The sequence below is a fragment of the Catharus ustulatus genome, chromosome 1, assembly GCF_009819885.2.
Source record: "Catharus ustulatus isolate bCatUst1 chromosome 1, bCatUst1.pri.v2, whole genome shotgun sequence".
NCBI classification, from domain to species: Eukaryota; Metazoa; Chordata; class Aves; order Passeriformes; family Turdidae; genus Catharus; species Catharus ustulatus.
The window spans coordinates 117129819-117157560 of NC_046221.1; the positions used below are offsets into that span (position 1 = coordinate 117129819).

Here is a 27742-nt window from a genome sequence, read left to right on the forward strand (position 1 = left end):
TACATCCTGAAAATGTTTGAAATATTTTTCCAATCAATTTTTTTTGCATTTTTTATCAAAATAGGACAAGACAGGATTCTGACTATTTTTCTGGGTTGTTCACCAGAACTGGCCTAGAAAAACAGCAATCTCTAGAATATTATTTACTGTGTACTTGTTGTGAAGTGGATACTACAGGTACTAATAAAGCTGCTTGCTTCTTTTGAGTGTTGGACACTTAAATCAGTTCCTCCAATGGGTCTCAGCAATATTTCCAGTTTGCATGGACATTTATCTTGTTTTCAGCAAGTAAGTTCCCTGCAGTTATGACTCATGTTAAATTAGGATGAAGTACTGCACATGCCAGTCAGGAGCAAGAGTGGGACAGCACACAAGGTGAAGCTGTTCTGCAGTGGTACAGCAGGACTATGAAAAATAAGGAAATTAACATATCTTGTTCTCAGGGACTTGTAAAAACTCAAATGAAAGAGTGAGGGCTTCTCTTAGAGGTGCCTGTCTGTCTTGCCTTACATAAGGTAGGAGCACCCTAGTTACAGCAGCAGCAAACACCCAAACATTGCCCTCACAGATGAACCCTGGTGCCCACCAGCCTCCTGCCCCAGACAGGGCCAGGGCACTTGCCAGATGGGTCTCAGTTTTAGGGAAAATGCACTCTGCTTGTTCAAAGAGCAAGATAAGAAAACAAACTCCCCCAGACCTTATGGATTGCTGTGTCTCTGTTAAAACTCAAGGGTATTTCTCATTGAATCTGCAGGAACCAGCAAGCAGCAGCTTACTTATTTCAGTTCTGAGGTTAGGCAATTTGATGGGCTCACAGAAAGCGGGCTCTGGCTGACACTTGCATAGTTATAAAACAACACACATAGGCAGTCTCTGTTTGCCTACAACACTGCAGAATACCTCCACTTCACTTCCCAAACTGTGTAAGCCTCCATCTGAATCTGCATGAACACATGCGCATGAGAGCAAAAACTGAGAACCACTGGCACCTTTATAGCAGCTGCAGCATAGCTCTAAATTCCCACACAGTCGTGAGCTCTACTTTTAGATGAGACCTGTTTCCCTCTCTTCAATGGTCTCATCTTAAAATGTGAATTGAAGATGAGAGAATTAGTAGATTTTCAGTCATTGTGCTAGCTAGCAGTGGGATCCAAGTTTACTCCTGTCTCAATTCCCCACAAGAATACAGATACATCTGATTAAATCTTTCCTATAAACCCAAGCTTGTTTTTTAAGTGCATTAAATAGTATGAAGCAGATGTCTTGCTACTTTATACTACATTTTCACTGTCATTTTGTTCTCAGAGTAACAAATGTACAGCCCGGGGGAAAAAGAAAACCTTGGCAAAACTGTGCTTTGAGAAAAGACATAAGGATTATCTTGAGAACTTTCCTTGTGTCCACTCTGTCCTGGAAAAATTATTACTAAAACATGTAAAAAATTACTTTCATAAATCCAGAACTTTCCTTGTGCCCACTCTACCCTAAAAAAGTTATTGTTACTAAAGCGTATAAGAAATTACTTTCATAAATCCACTACTGCAGGCATTTCATATACAGTAACAACAAAGCTGCAAAACCAAGCTGGGCAGGGAAATACCAAGAAAAGTTAAGTCTTGCTGCCTCCATATAATGCTGCTGGCTTGTCTAAATGAAAAATTGGTTTAAGAAAAATTTCAGAAAGACTACATCAAAACATTAAGCTACAGAAGCTCTGCGGCACGGGGTCCTGATCCAGCATGAGTGCTTGACCCTGTTGTGGAAGTAGTAATTCTCAAAGGGAAAAGGTGTAGAAATCAAGGAGTCCTTTAATTCCTAAGGTTACTGCAGAATAAAGACTCTTCTGTCCTTCTTCTTGAAACTCTACTTCCATATCCCTCAAATAATCAGGAGACCCAACAGAAGGAAAAGATGACCAGGCTGTATTTATGTGTTAAGAACTTTGAGTTGGGGATCTCTCCCTACACCCTCTGCAATTAAAAAAAAAAAAAAAAAAAAAAAAAAGCCAAACTGAAACAAGGGTCCTGATATTTCTAGAAGAGCTGTGAAATGCCCATTCCAAGGAGTGTTGAATAATTAATGAAATCTCTACCAATAACCCACATCTATCTATTGGGAAAACAAATCTGGCTGACTCTGCACAAGTCAGAAGTCAGTCAGGGTCTTGAAATAATCCAGCAATCCAGCTGCTAAGGTTGTTTTTGAAGGCTTTCTTTATTAAAAAATATCTGGTAATTGGACAGGAAGACACAATGCAGAACTGTTTATTGGCTGGCACATAGTTGCTTAAATGGTAAATGAACAAGCTATTAGCAAAATGAGGTTACTACATATACTTTGGTATGTGCCTGTCAATTGATGAAGCACTTCTTAAGATCTGGGAAAACTGAATAAATCAGAGAAAGTAAAAAATTATTGAGAAGAACTAAATACACTTCAGCCCAAATTCTCTATGAAGAAACTTGATTCTCAGTCTACTTCTCCTCCTTCTTTTTTCTGCCTTTTTATTCAAAATTTCAAAAGCAACTCCTACTCTTATTATTAAGCTTTTTGCCTTAAAGTTCTCAACTGATGCTTCCAGGACTTTCATCACTGTCAGTACAATGTGTTGGATCCTGGTTGCTAGCCTTGAGAACACCACGGCAGTCATTTCAGCTGTTGATGGTATTGGTTTCTGAAAGCAGACAATGGAAGTTACTTCTGGGCACAGAACTAAGACTTGAGTGAACATGCTGCCCACATCACCTTTTCCACTGCTCCAGTGAAGGAGCACCTCCAGGCAACTCAAAGTACAGCTCACTACGCCCAGTCACAGAAGGACCATAAGTCATGATATGTTCTCTCAATCTGATTGCTTGAAAACGACCCTGCCTTGGCTTCAGACTGACTGTTTTAGCAAAAAAAATTATAAAGATGGGATCAACAATCATCTCCACTTCAGTTTCCTAGCTACCTCAAAGACAAGTACAAAAGAATGCAGGAGAACAGAAAAACCAAACTTAAAAGATTTCAGGTTTTACCTCATCTTGCTGTGAGTTTAGTAGCTGCAGCTTCATGTGTTTCATATAAGCCATAGTAATGGGCATGTTGTAATCAATCATACTGGTCACCAGAGTTGGAGGTTTTCCATTATCTGCAAAAAAAATAGTTATTATGCATTATGTGTTTATTGTGGAGGCAGAGCCAGCCTACTCTGTAGTCAGTCACACTGTTATATCATTTAGCTCTAACTCTTGCATTTTCAATCACTTGTAGGCTGTACAAATTGAAGTCTCCCAAAGAAAAAGAAAAACCAAGATCAAACCCTGAAAATTGATGAGTTCTTCTACCCTAAATCACTACAGCCCATATACCTTATCTATTCCTTATGCTTAAGCTTCCATACAAACATTTCCATAGCAAAATAAATTATTTCCTCCAGATAAAATCATCTTTCTATTGAGAGTGCAGAAGGCATTACACTCCATCCTTTACTGAAAAGCAGAAGATTCACTACCTTCCAGCTTAAGTAAATGAGATGATCTGACTTACTGAACTGTTACCAAACAGTCTACCAAATTTATATGAACCCTCACTTGGGCTAGGAAAGTATAAATGGGTATTAGAAATAAAATTACTTTACATCCCACTATTTGGCACTAAAACTACCTTTATGATCCGCTCCATCTGGGTTTAAATGCATTCTTTTCTGGCACTCTGAGCAGCTCATTAGAAATCGTGTCACCGCTTCTCTCGGTAGGAAGGCATAGGTCTCTGAAATCTGAAATTAATAACAAAATATAGGTCTTATTATGTAAGCTGATTGAGCATGAGACTTGATCATCATATTCCCAAATAAGGCACATTATCTTTTAATGCAGGAAGCCCAATGAATGCATGTTCTGCATACTTTGTAGGATTTCAAGAAATATCTCTCCAATCTGCCTACTTATCCAAAGGTACTAATGGTTGATAGTGAACAAAATTCCACTTATATCAAAGGTGGTTTTTTTTCTATTTACAATTCATTTCAAATTCCTTTCAACAAAAAGATTCATACTTAACAGCTATCCTACTGTGGAATGATATCCCAAAAAGTTGAAGAGAAACTTTTTCTAATGGCCAATGACAAAAAAAGAAAGCATTTGTCTATGTTTTCTATTTATTTTTGTTGTAACAATACATGGACAGATACAGAATTTGATGTATAAACAGCAATGAAGGTTGCCTTACTATTTTTATTTTGTACTTGAATGTTTTGTGAAAATATTCTTCTAAAGCTTGTGGTTTTGTATTTTGGAGTACCTATGGTATTTTTACTAATAGTTAAAGAATTTGTGAATCAGTTGATTTTAGAGACACTGCTTTACCTGGCAATATCTTGAAACAAGATATTAGTTTTTTCCTGGTTTCAACAAAATCATTGTTTCTAGCCACATACTCACAAGCAGGCACTAGAGTGATTTTTTTTTTTCTCTTTTGAAAGGAAGAGAAGGAAGCAGCTGTTACTAGTTTTAAAGATTGCTTTCCCCCCCCCCGCACCAAAGGATGCATCTGTCTTTAGAGACATTTTGCCTTGCTGAAAAGGACCTGGAGGTTTATGCCAAGCTGAAAATAAGCTAATAATCAGCATACTCTCAGATTACAAACTATATCTCATACTAGTTACTTTAGGTGTAGAGCCAGCAGATCAATAAAAATTATTATCCCTCTCTACTCATTGCTGATAAGAAAGCAGCTGGAATAATGTGCCCAAGTTTCCCCTCACAGTTCACAGTTCCCCTCCACATTTCAAGAAAGCTGCTAAGAAGCAGGAGATGGCTCTGAGCCAGGCCATCATAGCAGCTGGAACCTAAAAGAAACCTTGAAGGAGAGGTTAAGGGATTTCTTTAATGTAGGTTATGAGGCCAAGAAATATCTAATTGTAGCCCACCACTGCCTGAAAGAGAGTTAAAAATCTGTAGAGAAAAGCTCTTTATAGTGTATAACCAGGGACAACAGCAGTGTCTTAGGACATTCAAACCAGACATCAACAGGAACTGTCACACTCCACTGGAGCAGCTCTATCAGATGGACGGAGTTTGATGAAAACATCCAAACTTGGATATTTCCAAGCCAATAAAAGGCAAACCCATGGCTTTTCTTTGATTCCTTGTATATGTTGATGAATATACACTGAACAGTGCAAGTGTTGTGATGAGTCTCTAGCCTCTTTTCCCCAACTATGGTGGCTATCTTACTATAGAGATAATTCTTAAAGAGAGACCAAGCCCCAGCAAGAGAGATTAAGAGAGTGAGTTGTGAATCTGCTTGTACTCCCCTACTGTAAACCTTACAGCAGGATTTGATTTCCTATCAAGCACTCTGCTAAGATGCAAGTCTCAGTAGGAAGAGAAGAAGAATGGAGATGGTGTGTATGAAAATGTGGCTACAGAAAGGACAAGATCACTACTTAACTGGATGTAAATGGGATTACATATTGTCCAAATCACTTCTGCCCCTCACAAGAGTGCTAAGAGGAAGAGAAATGGTCAGTTTTAATTTTCTTACTCTTCCACTTACTTGTCACCTGCTTAATCTGTGTCAAGTCTCCCATTTCCTAAAGCTCCATGGACCAAATTTATCAGTGGCAGTATTTTTGAAAATAGGTGGAGTTTAAATTAGTGTTTGTTGATGTGATGTGTGTCACATCAATACATAGAAATGATGGTTATAAAATAAGAATGCAAAATATACCATCATGTTTATAACGTTGTATTTTAGGCTGTTTATTGTCATTGTTTTCTTATATAACTGAAATCTTATGGGGGAGGGAGAAGAGAATTAGTATAAAAGCAAATATTGTTCCGTGATGAAAACTGGCAAAGATTTTTTCTGGGCCTGAAACAACTTTTCTGAAAATTAAGCCACTAAATGAAGCCACTTTTGAATGGGAGGTCCTACTAAAATATATTTTTAGATTATTTTTTCCTGTTTTTTATACCCACAAAACAGATGCTTATTTACCTTTCTAAACATGAAAACATTGGTTATACTCATGCTTTATGGAAACTAAAAAAAGAAGCTAAAATCAGCTCGAATTTAGAATTGAAAACATTGAAAAGTGCACATACACAGCAACCTCTCTCTTACAACATTTAACATGTTTAGCACTGTATTGAAACTAATGGAGCTTACCAATGGATTCATTAGTCCCCTGCATTTGATAGGAATGCTCCATTTATTCTAATCAAGCATCTCTGTCAAAATTCCAGTTCTGCTCAAACAAGATGAAATTCCTCCATGGAGAGAAAGTGAGCTAAGGCCCACATTTGATAGGTATGCTCCACTGACTATAAGGGAACCGGATTTTATAACTAAATTTGTCCACAGAGCAGATGCTCGTGTCTCCAACCTCCCACTGCAACACAGTTTTAAGGATGCCCTTCCCTGAATAACTCCAGATTTCACCAACTTCTTCCCCTGTTTATTTTATAAATTGAATCAATCACTGACATTCCTAGACTTCAGCCTGTATAAATTGGCATAACACAACGGGAATCACATTAAGAGAGGTGCATAAGGAGTATAACCCACAACATTCCTTGTTGTCTGAATATATAGAAAAGAAAGGTCTCTCCAATTTTCACTGCCAGAAAGCTTATCAATTGTCTTCCCCCAACAGCACAGTTTCACACTCCCAGCAGTGCAGACCCTTGTTTGCCTTTCATTTCTGCTTTACAAGATGCAGACAGCCACTTGCTTGCTTTGGCCAAACAATGAACCAGCTGTAGCTGAGAAATGCTCAACCAAATTAGCACAAGGCTGAACATAAAATCCTATATTTCAGCTCTCAGTGGAGTTCACCAGGTTGTTCACAAGAGTGGACTGATGTCATTCATGGAGCTGGCTTGCATGGGAATGTTTGAGAGCACAACCTGGAAGCCTATGACACCTTCTAAGTAATTTTACAGAAATACCTGAGTGGTCTGATTTCATCAGAAAAAATTGTTTCTGTCCTTTATTCTATCCAAAAGAAGGAAGCAATGAGTCAGTCCTTGCTGATGCTGTATCCCCTCACTCCCTTCAGTGGCCTAGCTCCTAGCCTTCTTCTCAAGGCTATTAGCTAATAAAATATATAGCCAGACCATCTTTTTCAGTGATGTGTTATAAAAAAAGAATACTGGTTTATTGTAAATCCATGCCAAAAAATAAATAAATTTAAAAGATGCACATGTGTCTACATTTTAAGAAAAAATTAAGCCAGAAAAAAAAAGTGGGGGATATTGCATTATTTACATCCATACTCTAACAAATCAGACTGGCATATTTTTGGCATGACTCACAAGAAATTTTTCATGCACATGCACATTCCTATCAAAGACCAATGAGTGCTGATTTACCATATTGATAAAATTAATTGGATTGATTTAAACAAAATTATAAATATACTTTTCTCAAATATATAAGCCCTAGAAATATCCTTATGGCATTCCTTACTCTTATTAGTGTTTTTATTGCATATTAGTATACCTTCTGCTGCTTGTAGAGATGTGTTATCTCATAACTGGATGTATTCTGTATCATGGAGAAATCAGAAAAACAGCAGACTCTAGTAGGTTTGTGTTCAGGTATTGTGTACTAGGTATAGCTATTATAGCTATATGATTTTCTGTACTGTAAAGATATATAACAAAGAAACAGAACTTCCATAGCATTAAGCAAAAACTGCAAAAAATTACACAGGGTTTGTTTTAGCCTTAGAAATTATAGGATAAGAAGCAAACGTTTCCTAACAATACAGTCCATGCACATTACATATATTTGGTTTTAACTCTGAATTAAGAGGAAAATGAGCAGGTTTCAGTGGCTTCAGAGTCAAAGTTTTATGCTCTTCCTTCACCATTAACAAAAAGTCTTTGGTATATTTTTGATATATATGACTGCATCAAAAACATCATGCAGCAATGAAGGTCTGTCTAGGCTTGTTTATTGAATCCTGTAAAGAGCACAACTAGTACAGGCAAGTAATCCACTACCTGAGCATGTAATCTGATTTACATTGGAGCTAAGCAATGAATGTCCTAATTGTCTGTGAGAAGTCTATTGCATTCCTACTGCATCACTATAGGCACAGAAAACAAGCAATGTTTCCTTTATGCTCTCCCATACTCAGATGATTTAAGTGCAGGATGTTGTGATGATGTAGCTTTCAGAGCTAAATTTTTGCTTGGAAAATTAACAAGTCCTAAACTGAAAGGCAGATTTTAGGACACATATGGCAGAGCAGGATAGACAAGTGTGAGGAGAGGGAGTGAAATTTTGCAAGTGAACCTATTAACCTCTAAAGAATTAACATGGAGGACGTATGTGTAGTCTGGAAGATACAATGTGTCAGAATAGAGATTTTGCATGTGTGTTTGTATTTTTTTAATTAAGGAGGGTAAAGAAGGGGGGAAGATGATCATAAGAAGACTCTGGGAGGAAGAAAAGAAAGATAGGGATAGAGTGGAGAGGGTAATCTGTCCTGGGCCCACAGCCATCAAACCAGGTGGCAGAAATTGGTTTCTTGATGACAGGAGAGCGAGCCAGCCAAGGGAAGCCCTCTCCTTTCCTCAGCAAGAGGTCAGAATGGAGGGCTGACACAGGAAATCAGATTTATCACTGCTGGGAGTTTTATCAGGAGCTCACTACCCTGCTACACTGTGGGAAATGCTGTTCCCTCTTGTGCTAAACTTGCACTTCACAGCTCCATTCCCTTCTCTCCCCATATAGCAGAAGCTGCTTTCTGTGGGGGAAGCGATGGGAAACACCTGCTAGTGGGACAATTGCCAGAACACTGAACACTCACCCCTTGCAAAGAATCAGGAATAAACTCATAGAGTTTTGTGCACGGGGCTTGGCTGTTTTGCCATGCACACAAGAATGGTGTGGATGCAAGAATTTAAGCATGCTAAGGCCCTGCACAAAGCTCAAGTTCTTCCACTTCACCAAGGACAACATCTGTCCTTTACAGAAACCAGCCAAGCCCCAAACCTACTTTAGCTCCGTTTGATCAGGAAGGAGATGATGTTATTCCACAGTGCAACCTGTCAAAAAATTATTCCCTGAGGAAAACACACTCAGTGTGATGCTCACAGGGGACTCACAAGCACATTTCTATCAGAAAAGCTTTTCTTACACTGACAGGAGAGATGGGAAGCTATTCAAAATCTTGATCCAAAACATTTATCACTGAAACAGGTGGATGAGGCACAAGAGTCCAGATATTGCTCCACACCTAAAAGACTCCTGTTAATGACTCAGATATTATACATTTATGTACTACCAATCTGATGAGAGTCTCGTCTCAAGCTGCTTTCCCTGGACACATTAGTATCTCCCCCATGTTTTACAAGCCTGCTTCCTCCAGCTCATCAGCCCAGTGGATCTTTTTTCATTCATGGCTTGGGAGTCTAATTAACCAACCCATTTCACCTGCTCAGACATGACAACCCTCACTCACTATTCAAGTTCACTGCTGTAATGTTTCAAGGTTTGCACAGAGGATCACAGGTTCAACAGACAGATATTAGATCATGCTTCATAGTTAAAATATTCAAGTATAATATGTATAGAGAATTAAAGGTGCTTAAGGTAGCTGTGAGACTTACACACAGCTCTCAGCTAGATAATGCACTTAGTTGTGGGAAAATGTGTTCAGATATAACATAGAAAGGTAAAGCACCTCCTCAATTGTTTAAATGAATGAAAATATAATGCCCTCTTTATGTTATTAAAATAAAGTAAGGAAAATCAAATCTATTTTGAAATACAGGGCTTAATCATTTCATCTACTCTGACAGTACCTATATCTGGGCCTGAGAGGTAAGACAGATGTTTTAGGTCACCAGTCTTATCACAGACCATTTGCACTTCTTGAAAAGTGTAATAAGGCTATTTATTCCTGGTTTGCACTGAATCACAGAGCTGTCCTGACAGCTTGAGCCTGTTGCATTATGCTGCTACTGTAGCCACAACTTTTCCCAGTTACTCCCACCTCCGATATACCCCTCAGCACTTGCATTTAAGTTGTAGACACAGATGAATAGTTTAAATCGAGAAATCTAGTTCTACAAAGGCACAGAAAGCCTGCTATGCACTTGTTGCATGCCTTTCCCAAATACACCAGATGGATTCTTTTCCTGAACACTTGTCTCCCATGCATCCCCATCTCCAGTTTGATACCACAGTTCTCCTTTCAGAGTGGGATGCCTATACCAAAATAACTCCCTGAGAACACAGACTGCAAAGTACTACCCCAAAGCAAAGCAGTTCCTCTTAGACACTGAACTGTGGCAGCAACTGCTAGAGGAGATACCCCTGTGAGATCTCAGTACTTTCTCCCGACAACAGTGCTTGCATCAGCATTTCACTCCACCTCCTGTGAGGCCCAGCAGAGGACCCAGGGGAATGCAGGACAGGCATGGACCTCTTTGGACACTGCTCCTTTTCCTTGCCCTGAGGAACACGCTCTTTTCACCTTCCGCATCTTCCCAGCCACCTGTACCCCTGCTGAGCAACCGACTTGGCCAGGCCTTGTGTCACATATCCTGCTTTTGTGAAGGAATTATCTCCCAGATCAAGACCCCCAGTGTTTTCCCTGTTTGTAAACTTCCCTGGGAACTGGGAAAATAGCAGAGATTGAAACCACCACACTAATTATTCAGTCTGGCATACTTTGGATATGATTTAAAGTTCTTGGTTTCATTTTACATATATAAGCCACATCTGGGTTATTTGCTGGTATAGATCTACCTAAGTTATGGTGGCAAGGAACACAGCACATCAATCTTACTTGTATACAAGTCAGGCACCCAAAATGAGGAAAACCTGCCAGTGACACAGGACACTCCTCCTGTTTTGCTTATTTTCAAACCTTGAAAACTCTCCCACATCATGCACACAAAGTTTATACATATCCTTGTGGTCTTTTAATGTGCAGAGGAGAAGAGAATGGGACCTTATTCTAAACTTAAATATTGAAGGACAGATGCTTTCCTAATTTATCTAGAGGGTTTGTGCCAAAAATCCTAAAGTTGGAGCTTGGTACCCTGCAGCCCCAAATAAAATGGAAAGGTTCTCTTTCCAGTACGCTGCTCTTTAAGAGGTCTCAAGGTACCACATCCTATTTATCTTCCTGCACAGTGCCAGCCCAGGAAGTTCCACACAAATCAATCAGTTGTAAAAATATCATGCATTTCCATGCAGTTAACATAAGCAAGGCAGTGCAGATTCCCTAACTGAGTTTGTCAAGTGTTCTGAACACATTTTTAGAGAGACATTCTGATGTATTTTAGCACTCCAGCACCCAGGGTGACTCCATCAAAAATTTAAAAGGCTCTAGCTATACCAAATTTGTTACTCTATGTAAATGCAGACAGTAGTTAATTAAGTCTCCTTTGACAATTTCACTACCCTTCCAACGATGCTTGAGTGGTATTCAAAACTTTCAGTGAAGCAGGTTCACTACTGAAAATGAGACTCACACATATATAAGCAAATTAATAATTTAAAATCAATATGTTGCAATTCTCAAGGGCTATGCCATTAATTTTTCAGGTATACTTAGGTACCAAAAATCCATGACAGTGTTTCTGAACTTCAGAAGTTCAGGAATTTTTGTACCAAAATTGTGGTGTTTTCTCCCAATAATTTGTCTGTTAAAAGCAACTAAAAAACAATAGCTTGCTTTGGTTATCCAGTTAGAGAACAGAAGTAATGTGACCACACCATGCCAGGGTGAATTACAAATAGCAATTGTTGCACACAGTTTGTGAACCACGTCTCCTATAAAAGTTCTTCACTCAAACCATTTGGTGAATACTTATGCATGATAAATACATGCAGAGATCTCAGGGATGATTCACTTCTGACATGCGAATAAAGAATTAAGACTAAATTAATCTTGTTCCAGATTCACTTAATGAAATTAGACCCCGCCAAAGTACTTCAGTTTGATTTATAAACCTTTTAGAGTATAATGTTTTGGGAGACAGTTACCTGAGATATTACCTTTTTCATCCTTACAGTGCCACAGAGGAGACAGATACTGCATGGCTTCCTGGAACAGACTGACACTGCAGCTCTTAATTTACTAAAGGCCTTTCATGCACAGGTCCAGCAAAGGAACATGCGTTTCCCTGGATGGTCTGGTAGAGTTTGATGCCTGTTTACTTACCCTAATTTTTATGTCAGAATAGAGAGCAAGAATTGGAATCTGTTTCTTCTGGAGTCTTTTTTCCATTTTTTTCATCTATGGAAGTCTTTCAAAATTATATATGTGAATCCTGTCACTGGGAATTATGGCTCAATGCCCTTGATAAATTAATAAAAACATACATGAATGCACAAATATTGCATTTGTCATTACAAAAACTTGTGTTTGGGCATTCTTGACAATGCAACAGGCTCATGTCTCAATTGCAATAAAAGTTGACAATAGATGAAGCTACTGTGTAGGCTACTGAATCTGCACAAATAGATCTTCTCACAGAAGATACACTAGTCTTTCATGCTATTCACAATAAACAAATTTCTTATCTGACCTGCAATCATGGGATTTTCACAGTAGTAAATATTATACTTGGCACATGTTTGTGGGATGATGACTTGAAGTATTGTATTTATAGTTGGCAACAATCCTTACAGCTGTATATTACTCTAAGATGTCCATGACCTATACCTTTGTACAGCCTACTGAGGTAAAACAAAATAGAAAGAGAAAGGTCAATGGAAAATATCACTTTTCTAATGCTTTCTGAAAGAGAAGACAAAGTATCAAAATGGCTGAGATGCCAGATGAAAATTAATTTACAGAGTTTGCGTTAGTTCACCCTGAAATAACACTCCAAGCCCTACAAAAGCACACCAAGATGAAAGATGTCTTCATATGTCTATCTTAAGGTCAATACCTCTGGGAACAAATTATAAGAAATTTTGCCAAGAGCTTATCCCACAACAAACCATCTGAAATAGCCTATAAATAAAATATCTGTGAAGGGATTCACAGATACAGAGAAAAGATTGCTATCAGGGTGAAAAAAACAGTAATGGAAAAACAGCTGTTTCTTACAGCCAAAATTCAATCAGAAACCTGGAGCTTCCCCATATCCTGGTGACCTCTGATGAAAAACAGCTCACATAACTGCAGGCTGTTTTTAAGATGAAGAACTGTGTTCAGGATGATAGGTCACCTCAGGGCCCTGTACACAGCTTCCTGCCAGCCTCATCCCACTGGGACCAGGGAGAGAGGTGCCTTGGATGTCCTGCCAGGGGAGTGTGATGGGCCCTCTGGGCACCCCTACCCTTCCACCCTGGGGGACCCCCTGGTGCTTCAGCAACTGGAAACAGCTGGGCAGATGGGTCAGGATCAGCCTCTGAGTGTGCCTGGCACTATCACAGCCCTGCATATGGAAAGTTGGTCATCCAAATCCAGGCAAGACCATGCATTTTAAGCACCTTGGGAAAGTGCAGAAAATGTTTCATTAGTTCTCCATAAGACAGTAAAGTGTATTTGTGTCACTAATCACAAAAGCTATTTATAGCTATTTTAAGACCGTATTTATGCAATTAAAATTTTAGAAATAATATTTTCTCTCTATTCAACCAGTGTATGCACATATGGGAGGTGCCCCCTCAACACTTTCCTTATGGTAGCTAGTAGTTTTCCAGCCCTCTGAATTTAGGACATTTACAAGTCTTCATATTATTAAACATTAGATATTACTTAGTCTGTGGCAATAAACTATAAGGCACCTTCACTTACATGCTGAAATTCAGCAATCCATTTAGCCAAGTTGTGACAATAGCTTCTAAGTCTTCTTTAACACTTCATGCATTTAATAGCAATTAATTAATACAGAATTATTAGAAAAATTGTGAAACCATTACAGAAATAGCAAATTCTCTCAAGTACCAATGAGATAATCTCTAGTGAAGTCAGTGGATGTGGTCCTTATTACACAGCAAAAGTGATTTCCAAACAATGTGTTTTCATGCACTAATGAAAGACCTCTGAAATCGATTTGACAGTGAGGGTGTCAGTACTAATCTAGTTGGAAAAAAAAACCCCACAAATCTCATACCATGTGACTAAACCCAAATAACTCACATTTTTAGAGACTCGTGTTCACTTTTAGCTGTTTGTTTGGTTTTTTTTACTTACTGCTTTATACGTTCTCTTTTGTCCAGCATGTTTTCTGATTTGTTCTCCATTGGGCCCAGTTTCAACATGCATGGAATAGATAATGTCAAAGAAATCTTCTACGACGGCCACCCGCCGTAAAGATAGCTTCTCATCTACACCTACTCCATCCTGAAAAGGGGAAAAAAAATAGAACAGAAAAAGTAAGGGAGACAAGATGAATAGACAAATTATGATAATCATGAGACACATTGTCCTTTTTTAGAAGGGAGTTAAAGACCCATTAATATCTGAAGATCACCCACCCTGAAAATAACAGACACAGTATTGTAGGAAAGCTGTGTGATCAGAAGGATCACATAGACCTTTGCAAGCAGCCCATTTTTCCAAACCAGGGCATTTGGCCTCTTGATAGGAAGTGATCTTCCACTCCAGTATTTAAAAAAAACAAAACAAAAAGTATCTGTGCTTCCTTCTCCAAATGCACAAACATGATCCAAAGGCAATAGCAGTCCCAAACACAAGGCACAAAATTGCGTTATGTGATTGTTAGTAAGCATGCAACAGCTCTTTTATTCTCTCATTCCCTTCCCAGTAAATCTGTGCCTAACGTTTCATAAAGGTGATTAATAAAAGGTTTTATTTCAAAGAGCTGACTATAAATATGAATATGAAGGAAGTTTTATAAACAATTTGCCCCTGCAAAAATTGCTTGAAGACATATTATATGAAGACATATCACAATATGAGGAAAAGAAGCGCATGCTTTAAATATTTTCTACTTTTGCACGCAGATGTCCAGTTGGAAGAAGTGGAAAAATGCAAACACCTCGCAACTGATTTTCAAAATTGATAGTGTCATGGTAGCGAAAGACTTCTGAAAAGAAACAGTCCCCAACATCTCTGAAATTACCCAGCACAGTTCGGTTCCTGCCTTTTTAACAGAACCATCCACACGAGGTTTTGTTTGTTTTACAGCTGCCTATGGACTCAGTTCTAATGAAGGAGCAGGAACTGGGACTCTTGTTTTTCCAGAATAGAAATCTATCAAGCAGGCTGCAGTTTGTAATACAACACCAGTATATGAAGAATAAAATAAGAATGGCCAATTCTCTTGTACTCCAACACTGTATTCAAATTTAGATCTTTGGAGGCAGCAGTATAACCTAAGATTCACTGTGTATTTTAAGCAATAACAGTGTTCCAAAAGGAATATATTTTATAATATTATTACTGCTCATTTAATTCATGTCACAACAAAACTGATTTACATGGGCACTTCTATGACAAAACACATGCAATTATGGCTGCAGTGACCAAATAAAGACATAGATGAGGAATTAAAAGGTAATAATTATGTATGACTCCCACTTGCTGTCCCCCTGATCATAACTTCTTGCTAACCCACTCCACTGAGTTTGCTGTATGTGGACAAACATGATTCATTTTTCTCACACTATTTTTGTTCCAGCCCACTTCCATTTTTTATATATTTCAAAGGAAGAACCCAAATAATCCCAGTGGCTCCAAAGAACCCCCCAGGGTGATGTAGAGGAGCTCTGACACGTTCCTAGTAGCAATGGAGAAAATGTCAATGCCTTTAGAGCGTAACCTTCTAAATGTGCATTATTTCAAGTGATAGTAGGTTAGGAGGTGTTGATACACCACCAGCCAGACAGGTTATGCCCTGTCCTGCCCTAGTATGCCCAATCTTCTTCAGAAAGATCCCTGCCCAAAGCTACGTGGTCTCTTCCATTGTGTTCTTTACTCCCAGGAGAGAGCTGGACCTGGGCAGAACCCTGGTGCATGTGTGATGAGAGGACTGCCACAGTTCTGATGGAAATTACTGTGTTGAGGATTCAGGGTGGAAGAACATGAGGAATTTGCAGGGCAATCTCCACCACAGGTTAAAGCTACTGGGAGCAGTTAATCTGAGAAAGCTGTGAAGCTCCCAGCCCACGATCAGTCACCAACCACCAGCTCAAAAACTTTGTGGCATTGTGTCAGGTTTTGGTTTAAGCTTCATTAAGAATTTGCTTGCTAGTATCCACCACCATTGCTTAATATAAAAAAAAAAACCCTTTCTTTAGAGATAGGGCCAACATCAAATTCAGATCTTTGCAGCTTTAATCTTTAGGGGAATTCACATGTGAGCACTGTAGGGGGGCCCATCTTCAATCATTATTTTCTCACCACCCAAACAGCACAGTGGGATCCCTGATGATTTCAAACACTCTTATTATGACGACAGTGTTATCTCACACTGCTCTCCAAATACTCAGAAGTTTATAGTGTTGATTAACTGACAAAGATTTAATCTATTCATTACTAATGAGTTTTGTTTTATGAAATTTCCTACGAGGGAGCTCTCTTTTTTAATTAAAAAGAAATGCATTACAACAATATTAATTTAAAACCTGAGATGCCACCTCAGCAGAGCTGACACATGCAAACATTATGAACACATTTAAAGAAGAAACTCGAAAAGGAAACTAATTTTGCTGCTTTTGGTGGCCATAGTGTGCAGTGCTCTATCTAATGGTCTGCTGACCTCCCTCCCATGACATGGACACGCAAAGGTTGGCAGGTATGATCTGGGGGTGCTCTTGAAGAAGTATTTCTCCATGTATCTGACTCAATCAATAAGCATTGATAGTACTTCTAAAAACACACAGAAGAAAAGCCTGCACAAGTTGTCATGACTCCTAATTGAAGGGCTAAAATATGAATACAAACTTTCCAAACCTTTTCAATCAAAATGGGTAGGAAATAAATGGTTTAAACAGAGTAGAAACTGCTTCAGGGAAAGACAGGGCTATAATTCAATATCTACATCTGTAACTTTATCTAGAGGAGCCTGGACATGGCTAAGTTGGCTTCATCCTGCTTGGTGCTGTCTAAGACAATAAGGTAGACCTTGATTCAGAATGCCTGCAGTGCTGCAGAAGGTGCCAAGGTGCTGTGAGTGAGCTGTTCAGTTCATCCAGCAGCACGCAATGCTATGCAGAGCTGTAAGCCTCAGCTGCAGAAGCAATATGCCAGCTGAGTAATTTGAATAAGGTAGCTACTTACGACACTCTTGATATTCCATACTGACATCCCAATAGGTGAAAAGCTGGGGCAAACGATAAAACCTCAAATCTCCATTTAAACCATGAAGTCTCTGAAGTGGATGCAGTTGTATCAGGCTTTCCTGCCATATGCCATTACACTACACTTTTATCATGAAATTGCTATTTTATAAAGGCATTAACAAAGCAGCTCTGCTTTATAAGCTGACTTTGGGTAAAAAATTTCACAGTGCCTAAGGGGACAGTTTTTTAGCCTCAACTAAGGCTAAAAAAAAAAAAGAACTGAATGAGAGAATGCATCATAATGCTATTCCCATGACTGAAAGGCTATGAAATGTCCACAAGGGACAGGACAAGTAATAGGCTTAAACCACAGCACGGGAGATTTACATCAGACATTTGGAAAAACTTACTATTGATGTGGATAGTCAAGTACAGTAACAGTTTGCCTGGGGAGGCTGTGGGATATATGTCATAGGAGGATTTTGAGACCAGGCTAGGCAAATATCTGTTGGGGATACTGTGAGTAAATCCTGTCTTGGGTAGACTAGATATTAATTGAGTTTCTTCTTGATAACTCTAGGAAGCTTAAACACCACTTTCAAAGTGAGTTGGACAGTAACAACTCTGGAATAGCAAGGAGGATATTTATAAATCACTGAGGTATTTTTAGGACTTTTTATTCAGCATGGAAGGAGTCCAAGCCTCACTTTCAAAAATTACTTTGGAATAGAAACCTCACTGAATGCTTTGCTTCAAGCATTGGACTTAGACTCTCAAATCTTTCAGGCCATTTCAACCCTCTCCTTTCAGCCATCATTGAGGAGTGCTGCACCCTGTCCTAAACCAGTTGTCCCAAATGCCTCTCTGGCCAGCAGTGTGACAGGCACTGACAAACTACATTCATCCTCATAGCTGCTGGAATGCTTTCAATCTTTGTCTTTGGGATGCTACTTCATTTTACTCTTTGCATTACAGTTTTTCCTGTTTACTCTTGGATTCTTGTCTATCCAAAGATCTCCCTATGTTCTTAGGATAAAAATAAAGAAAGGTTTCTTTTCATTTTCAGCACTACAAAATCTATTTGCACTCTGAAATTAAAGTTGTTACCTTGTTTGCTTTTTTAGATAGCTAGACAAAGAATAAATTTCTGAACAGAACTGAATTTTACAGAGAGTTACGAACCTCCCAGAAAGGGCTAAGGATCCCTTTGGACCAGGATGGTTGAAGAGACAGACAGTCTCTTTTAGTGAGGTTGAATCTACAGGGCTTGTCGGAATAAAGAAAGGAAGAAAGTTTGCCAGTAAAGCAAATAGATGAAACTCTTAAGGCAGTAAAAATATCTATTAAATGAAAGGTTGTCATTTTTATAGTTACTTTGCAGATGAGAAAAAAAATTTAATACAAGCCTTTAAAATTAATGCCACTGAAACAAAAGTGCTTGTAATTTTTTGATTGAGAATAGTTGTCCCATCTCCTGTTGAAATTTCTAGGAGGAAACAGGTCTCATAAAACACCCTCTTGTTTTGTGAATGAATGTAACTATCAGCATCTTGACAGTGTTTGAAAAATATTCCTATAAACACATGATAGATGGAAATAGAAAATAAAACGAGAGTCTTGGTTGGTAGTTTTATAGAAAATGTTCAGGTCTATAAAAACCTCTGTTGTAAAAGCATCAAAGTTAGAAGCACCTACAAAACATTAGGAGTAGATGCAAAAAACAATGCACCTAAATATTTCATTACATAATATAAATCATATATACCTCTAAGATTGCTTTAAATGCAGAAATATGATGTGAATAATTTTTCTCATATAATCAGTTCAGACAGCAGCACAGTTAAAGCTCATTTATGTCCCCACACCTCTGCTGACTCGTACCACATTTTGAATTTCCCCTGGATGAGAAGCAAAGTCTTTTGCTGACTGAAACACTGTACCCTGCATGAACAAAAAGTTCATAGCCCTACATGTTGTTAGTTCATGCATAATGAGCTCCTGACATGATTGTATGTAGATGTTTTACTCTCTCTGTGTTCAAGATAGTACAAATTTGTATGGAAAGTGATAGGAGGAAGCAATGGTAGTTGATGTATAATATAAACCCTATATATCTGTCTGCAGAAATAATTCAAAACAAATTAACAAATTGAAAATCGCATTGCAAATTATTTCTTTTATCTGCTTGTTCAGTAACTGTAAAAAACATTGATATTTAAAAATTGGGATGACTGTTTTATAAAGCCCTTACTCCCATAGAAATGAACAAATTACTTTAATCAGCCCAGGTATTTGAACTCCCAGGTTATGAGTACATCCATTTGAATATCTGACTCATACCTGTCAGCACACTGAAAATCCACAAAAGAGCAAAAGTTATTAGTATTTGGTATCTATTATTAAGTAGCCTAAAATAAATAAACTGATCATTTCTATCCAGTTCCAAATGGAAAGTGTCTCTAATAGCAAAAGGGATATTAATAATTGGAAATTTACAGTTTTTGTTCCTCATTATATCATGTTTGAAAAGCAAATCTCATTTTTTACCAGCAGATGGAGACAGGAAAAATCAGAGTTATATTAAAACAGATACACACCAGAACCATTTCCAGCTGACAAGTTCTCCCTTTAGAAAAAACATATGCTACAAGAACTAAACAAATAAGCTAGAACATGGCAGCGATGAGTAAAACTAATTGTAGACATAGATCATGAAAACAAAGAGAATAAAGTGAAGTAAAATGGCAAATTAACCTTTCAGATGAGAGACTAAAACTAAACAACAGACACCAAGTTTTGGTGTATTATGAAAGCTGAAGGTGACAAAACATTCTCATGCTGGACTGGCTTGATAGGTGAGCTCCAAACAACCAATACACAAAATCAATACTGAGCAGAAGTCCCTTTCTCCTTTATCGCCTGAACTGTTCCAGATGATGGGAAAGCACGAAAGCCAAATCTATGTCCATAAATAGTGAGGGGTGAATGCTGGGTGCCCTGTAAGTCTAAAATATCCCATCCGAAAGGGCTATCCTACTGAGCCATTTCAGGTGAGGCCGTCACCTGGTGTGGATTACTAGCTCCATTAAATTAAGATCTAGCAAGTAGAGAGAATGGGTTGTGAAACTCAACTTGCCAAATTGTAAAACAAAGGTCTGTCACCTGTCGTCCCTTGAAGCATGGTAAAATAGGCCCAGAGATTATTTCATGATGCATAAAGTATTTTCAAAGGTATTTTCAGAGGTTCCTTTTGCATGAATAAGATAATAATCTGGCCAGTGGTCTCTGAGAGAAATATTTAATGCTCTTTCCATATTAAGGGTCAAAAACTTTTCTTTCTCATCTTTCTTCAGAAGTGTATATGGATGGCAACAGGTAGAAACAGATGTACAGAAGTTGACCTGAATATGAGGAAGAACTACTGTGCAGTAAATCCACACTAGAACAGATTGCCCAGAGAGGGTGTGGTGTCTCCCTCACTGGAGATACTCAAGAACTGTCTGGACACAGTCCTGTGCCATGTGCTTTTGGATGACTGCCTGAGCATGGAGGTTGGACCAGAGGGCCACTGTGGTCCCTCCCAACCTGGCCCACTCTGTGACTCTGTGAAAGGTAGATCTATCATCAGTGAGAGCGCAGAAAATATTTGAACTAAAACATGGAGTGCGTGTATTTACTCTTGAGTCTCCTACCAAAAACATGGGAAACAAAGCATGGACATGGGAAACAAGAGGTAATTTCGAAAAGATGCCTGCACTCAGAGCCTTGAAGCAATGACAGGAAACCCTGTGAGGAGCACCGGACAGGCGGAGCCCTGGTTGCAGTTCACTCTTCACAATTAAGAGTTGCTTCTTAACTGAGGTCTGAATATCCTTTTCCCTCAGCACCTGATTTTTTTTCCTTTGTTATTTAACCATTTACACAACCCTTCTGGACAAAAGAGGCTCAGAAGCTAGGTCACACTTCACTGTTTGTGAAGTCCATAGCTTCAGGCTAACCAAACACCCCTGGTTATGGAGCTGGATCTCCATCAGCAAGCGGGGCAAAGCACATGATACCAAGGAGCTCATGCCACGCTGTAAGCATTTCAGGATATCTCTGACCTGGACCTCTGCAGTGGACACAATTCTGGTCACAACTCAGTAGGTGCATGTCTATCAAATACCAGTTTTCTTCCACTGAAAGGAGTCTGTTTCTATACTGAAAAAATATTACACTGTGAAACAAAGCCCAGCAAGCATGGTCCGGAGCTTTGTTCCGAAAACATACTCGTTTTCCAAACTAGAATGCCAATGTAAATGCAGACATAGCTTCCTCAATTAGGCAACAAGATAAGATTTTTCACACACACATATTGCAATGAACATTACCCAAACTGATGAGAAAGCTACATAACTACCTAGCTCAGGGACACACATGGCCCTGGTGTGACTCAAGAGATCAGAAAGGAGTTGAACAAACACTGATTCTGAAACAGAGATCTTATTTGCCACTTTACTCCTTCCACATGCTTCCCTCTCTAGCAAACCTGCCTACTTAGCCTGTTAAAACAACAGATGATGCTTCCATCATTACATGCAGTCTGATATCAGCTGGCCTTTTTTCTTTTATTTTTTGACAGAGAAAGCAAATTAATCCTTTATTCTGTGTACAAAAGTTCATTGAGTTGGTGTATTTAGTACACGAAAAAGTAAGGCAAGCACTACGTGCATCATATTGAGTGAAATGTATGTGACAATTTCAATTGAACCAAAGCTAGAACTGGAAAGAAAGAGAGAGGAAAAGTACATTTAACTGCAGGGGAATGGCAGTTTGCATTTCAAAGCTGAAAAATTACGGTCGATTTGTTATAATAACAACAATAACAAAGCAAAATCTGCAAATTGTAAAAGAAAGCAATTTCTTGAATTAAATTTTTTTGTTAGCTTGAACTTAACTATAATTTACTTACAAATTCTTAATTTTGAAAAATTGTCTCAAAAATAATTTCTGATCTTAGGAAATTTCAGAAGAGTTTTTTTCTGAAGCTTATATTTTAGAAGAGAAGCAATAACTGTTTCTTTTTTTGATAACCAGACTGTATTATTTCCTGTTCCCTGAAGGATACTGTCTCTTTTCTAATGGGTTAGTATTCTATTAGCAAGAATTAAGTTTTGACTTTGAAGTTTACTTTTTTTTTAATGTTCATGACAGCTCTGGAAACATCCAGTACACTTCACTTGCCCTCAACATATTCATTGTTTGGTAAGCAGCTGAGAGCTAATAAACCTATCTTGGACATCAAGGGTAACTGAACAGGGAGGAAAATTTAACTGAAGTTTTTTTGTATAAGTTCACATTCATGACCAAAGTTTTAATAAATGTATTCCTTCTTCATGACTCATTAAAGGATTCATCTAGGTATAAGGACCTTCTACCAGAATTTTCTTTAATACTGTGAATTCTAAGAAATTGCAGATTTTAAGCTTAAAAAGCTGTCAACATTTCAGTTCTACCACAAAACAATATGAAAATGTGTGAAAATTCATCCCATTAAAGTAACATTTTATTCTTTTACTGAAAGCAAAACTGAACACAGAGGTAAGTACTAAGATAAGATTTCTCCTAAGACACTGAATAAGTTTCAATGAATGTATTCTGAGGCTGGAAGAAATCTTACTGTGTACAGATTTCTTCAGCTGTTAAAAAAAACTGTAAACACACCATCAGACTAAGTAAAAACACTGAAGGATAACAATTCACTGAAGCACAAGGGTCCACTAAGTGTATGAATACTGAAATGACATTGTCTTTTTCATGTCTTTCTACTCTTCATACATTTTATCTGATAATTTTATCTGCCAAGCTGTGAACAGTTGCTCCAGGACTTTTCCAGAGAAGACTGCAATGCCAAGCTAAATGTTTGGCAGAGGAACTGCCTTTTCAATCTCACAGCTAATCTGGAAGGGCCAGCTACTCCTGGTGAGTGTTTTAAAGGGAAGGGATTTCAGCTCCCCACTCCAACAGCTCAGCACACTGCACAGTGATTTCCATGAAACTTTATTCTCAGAAGTTAGTAGCAATTATAATACATACAAAACTTAGTTTTACTTTAGTCTCAAGTCTTAAAGACAGTTCTTTGTATCTGCTGAGCATGAAAAGATTTGCTTTTCCTGAATAAGAGTACAAGGATAAACCAACTAATTCTCCTCAAATTTTTTTGACTGTAGGGGATTTAAAATGAATGGGTGTGAATCCTAGTGTGAACCTGTTTAGAATGTTCAGGATTTTTTGCTTAATTATAAGATCAGGTATTGTTATCAGCTCAGCAAAAAGAAATGGGTAAGCTACTAAATAAATGTTAGCTCTCAACATTCCTGTCATGCTCCAAAAATGAACAATTGCTCAATTACAATTTAAAGTGTGCTATACTTTACAGGTATTCAAGCACTAGGGGAATGCAATGTAGATCTATAATGCCACCTTTTTTCAGACTGATGAAATGCAACTACTGTACACCAAAAATAACCTACCTTAAGTGAGGCTTAAATAATAAGAACTCATTACCCCAAAGTGCTGCCTCTGGAATTATGTGTATTAAGTATATATATATATATTAAAATTATATTCTGGATACTCATAAGCCTCTGATGTAAGGGTGTTGGCAGAGGGAGCTTTTTTAATAGATAATGTGAAATGCAAGTGCCAAGTGTTACATACTGCAACGAAGTGCCAAAAGCATACCACACCACAGATCAACCCTGCACAGTGACAAAATGTCTACATTAAAAAATTGCTTCAAAATCCTAGTTAATTGGTAAAACGTTTCAAAAAGTCAGGGAAAGAGGATGAATCAGAGAACTGCTGATGAGATACAGTGTTTTTGTGTCTAGGTCTCTGGCTGCAACTCCAGCAAGAGCTTTTGTCCCTGAAGTTGCTTCCTCTTTTCACCTGCTGCCTGTGTCAAGGAACAGCCTTGGGGTGGCAGGAAGATGAAACGTGTGACCTAATCTCTCCCATCGATGTTTCTGCAGCAGCTGTTCACTTGCTTATACAAAATGAGTTCATGGTCTCAGCACATCTCCCAGAGGACAGCTGTGTCCATCACCAAAACCACTGCTACAACAGCCCATTAGGTGCCATTAATTGGTAACCTCATTAACATCATCAGTAAAGACACTGGGGATCAGACTTTAAGCTGCACTGGTGCTGTAAAGGCAGCTTAAAGTACAGAAAACATCAGTGGCTTCACACCACCCATCCAAAGCTTTGGTGCTGATACAGCCTAAGCGCTGGCTCAGCAGCCTCACTTGCAAGGTTAAGCACAGAATAATGACAACTGTCCCCAGCTCCTGTGCCAAAGGGGACAGGAGTCTCCAGGGCACCCATGTTCCACGCATGGCCTGGTTCTCTGACCACATTACCAACGTGCTTTCCACCCTGGAAAAAAAGTTGCTTGTAGTAGGGAGCAAAGAGGTACTTCCCAGACTAAACATTCCTGGAGTACAAATTAGCAGCCTCTAATGGAGATCCCTGTAGATTTCTGCAAGGACAAATGAGCAGAGATTGTGAAGGGGCTCTCTGTAATTGCACAGGTAATGTTACCTGGCCAGGGACAGAAGCCACTGGGACTCAGGGTCATATCAGTACAAGCAGAATGCAGGGTCACTGACTTCCACCTGCATGGGGTCTCAGCAGCAGCAGCGTGCCAGCCCTGATGATGTACAAACATAAGCAAAGCAGGAACTGTAGGAGTTAGAGTCTGTTCTCAGATGTAGCAGCACATTATTCAGAAAAATCAGACAAAACATTGGATAACAATCTCTCTACCAGGTTTGAAAGAAAAGTAGTAAATATCATGTCAAATATTGGCAATAAGATTTTGGTGTAGCTACCAATGCCATAAGCCAAATATCTAACCATGTTCTTCAGGAAAATTCTTTATAGAGGAATGTAAAAAGTTTTCCTTCCAAAAAGACAGGAAAAAACAGAAGTTTTTTCATCCTTCCTCAGACCTGAGGGAAGGCTTGTACCCTCAAAAGTAGCATCAGACTAGATTGGTAAATAATGAATATTCTTCTCTTTTTTTAGTTTTGTTAATATTTGTATGTGTTTGTGCACAGATCAGGCTTTATGAAGTTACCCCAGTAGGCTTATGTGAGGTTCTTCAATAATTTATTTGTCGAGTTTTTCTTTAATTAAATTACATTTCCCCAATTCTATCACTTTTTTTTTTCACTCTTGCAACACTTTTCTCCCCTGGGTAACCCAGACAAGAACAAGTGCCAGATGCAGAAATCTTGTGGTTTTGTGAGGGAGCACTGCTGCAGATAGTCAGATTACAGATTTACGCCACTTTTTTTCCTTTTCTTCTTCCTCCCTTCCTCAACCATAAACAAAGTCTACAGCATGAAGAGGCCAATCCTTGCCAGCAGAACCAAGTTTTGAACAACACTGCTCCACCATATGTTCAGTCCTGACCAGCGTGAATAGTTCGGAAGCTGACATCTGCAGATGGGGAGTTCATACCACCATTCAGCACAAACATGCTGCTACTGTACACTGAAGTCAATATTGGCCAGACTTTGCTTAGGAGAAATTTTCAACACTGATCTGCAGTTTCACCTTGCCAACTAATTTTTGTTACACTGATGTAAATGAAATAGATCTAAAAGGAATCTCAGAGAAAAATGATGTTGCTGGTTGAAAAGGGAGTCCTTGTGAATCCTTTTGGTAATCTCCTTTAGAAAGAGAACTCTTCTGTATCAGATAGTACATTGAAGCTGTTGGTGTAATAGAAAACACTTGCTAACGTTATATATGACAGACCTTCATGAAAGCCTACTAAACTCTATTTGGCCTGTAGGATTATGCACTGCAAGGATACAATGACCTCAGTCCCCTGAACTTCCTTGAAGACCCAGCTGAATTTTTCTCTGAACAAGATATATCAAACTTGCAGTAAGCACTGTATGAACTAAAGTATTTCTTGCCTTTTTTATGCCCTTCTTAAAGCAGCAAGAATACTCAAATGTTTGTAGGAGTGACATTGCTTCTTCTACAGAAGCACTATGATAAAATGCATTCTCTCTGCTACTTTTACTTTTTCTCCCCCTTGCTCCTCTCTCATTCCATCTGCAGCTCCTCATGCACTCCAGACACTTTTTCCAGGGCTTAAACAGATTTATGGCTAGCAATTTCCACAGGGACTGTGTGCATGTTCTCTCAGGCATGCTCAGGCACCAACACTCATCAGAGGGCTGGAAATCAAAATCTGTGTCAGTTTTGTCACTGGCAGGGAAATTCCATGAGTTCATGTTTGTTGTGTCTCACATTCAGGTCTTTATAGCAGTGGCCTTCTTCAAAAGCCTGTATCTAAAGCCTCTATGTAAATTTTCTTTAAAATGTTTTGCAGTCTTATAGGCACATCTACCATCGATTATTAAATGGGGGAGGAAATGGAATCCTTTTCCTTTATTATGTTGCTCTGAAACTAAAATGGACAATGTCTGGACTGTAAATTCATAGTAGGAAGAGGTTAGATGTTCAGTTATATGAATTTTACTCGGAACTTCTCCTGCATCAAATTTGGAGCATGCCTGAGCAGCAAACAGTTCAAAACAATGGTAACTACAACACTGACTTTGAAAATTCTAATTTTTACAGATATTAGATACCTAAATTCTTTTTAGTGCAGATAAGAACATCCATCCCACTTCTGATCACTAATGATGTTGCCCACCATCCCAATTCTTTTTCTAACAGGATTAAAGGAACAGTCAAATAATGAAGAGGACCATTATTACCTCAACAGTACAGCAAGAACTGGTGTTTTGCATAAGTAGGTAACCAAATTTGCCCAACATCTGATGCATGATGAAAGACAGGGAATCAGAGTGTTTGCAAGTTGAAGACTCCCTATTAACAAGGTGCTTGCAAGTCTCTGCCTCAGTTCAGACATACCCATGAAATTACTACCACACACTAAGCTTTCTATGCAAATATATATATGATATATGACGTATACCATATATCAGTATACATATAGTACAGTTGATGAAAGAAAATATGCAGATCAGTTTCCTCTGTCTAATAAAATTCATTCTTATTTTGTCATTCATACCTATAATGGGTAACATGCAAACAATATAAAGCTTTGTAATTAATAGCACAATTCTGTGCTGAAAGCATGAACCAAACACTACATTAACAATTCTCTGTGAGCATGCATCCTTACTTAAATTTTCTCTCCTTAATTAAAGAAAAAGTTTAAGTTCCTCAGTTGTTTATAAAAACAGGAAGAAGAGTTAAAACATAGAATTAGAATTAAATTATTTTTAAACACAGTATATTGATTATATTATTCATGAGGTTCAGAAGAATTTGATGATCTGTCTCTCAATATCTTAGTTTAAACTACTGTGTTCAAACTACATCAAAACTGTAATTCACCAATATTAAGTGAACTGTGCATTTTCTCACTCATCTGTATATATTGTCTGTATTAAGTTAATGGGACACAGCACCTGGATGCCTTCAGTAATGA

General features: G+C 38.4%; 1 protein-coding gene across 3 annotated transcripts in view; it reads right to left on the reverse strand.

Moving 5' to 3' along the window:
- NOL4 (nucleolar protein 4) overlaps positions 1 to 27742 on the reverse strand; it is a 192437-nt gene that overhangs the window by 143004 nt on the left and 21691 nt on the right. For all 3 annotated transcript variants that reach the window (XM_033080852.1, XM_033080777.1, XM_033080933.2), the window contains exons 2-4: positions 14165 to 14314; positions 3649 to 3760; positions 3021 to 3133 (exon numbers count right to left, since the gene is read on the reverse strand). In XM_033080852.1, the coding sequence (XP_032936743.1) occupies positions 3021 to 3133; positions 3649 to 3760; positions 14165 to 14314 (375 nt within the window). The remainder of the gene's footprint in view (positions 1 to 3020; positions 3134 to 3648; positions 3761 to 14164; positions 14315 to 27742) is intronic.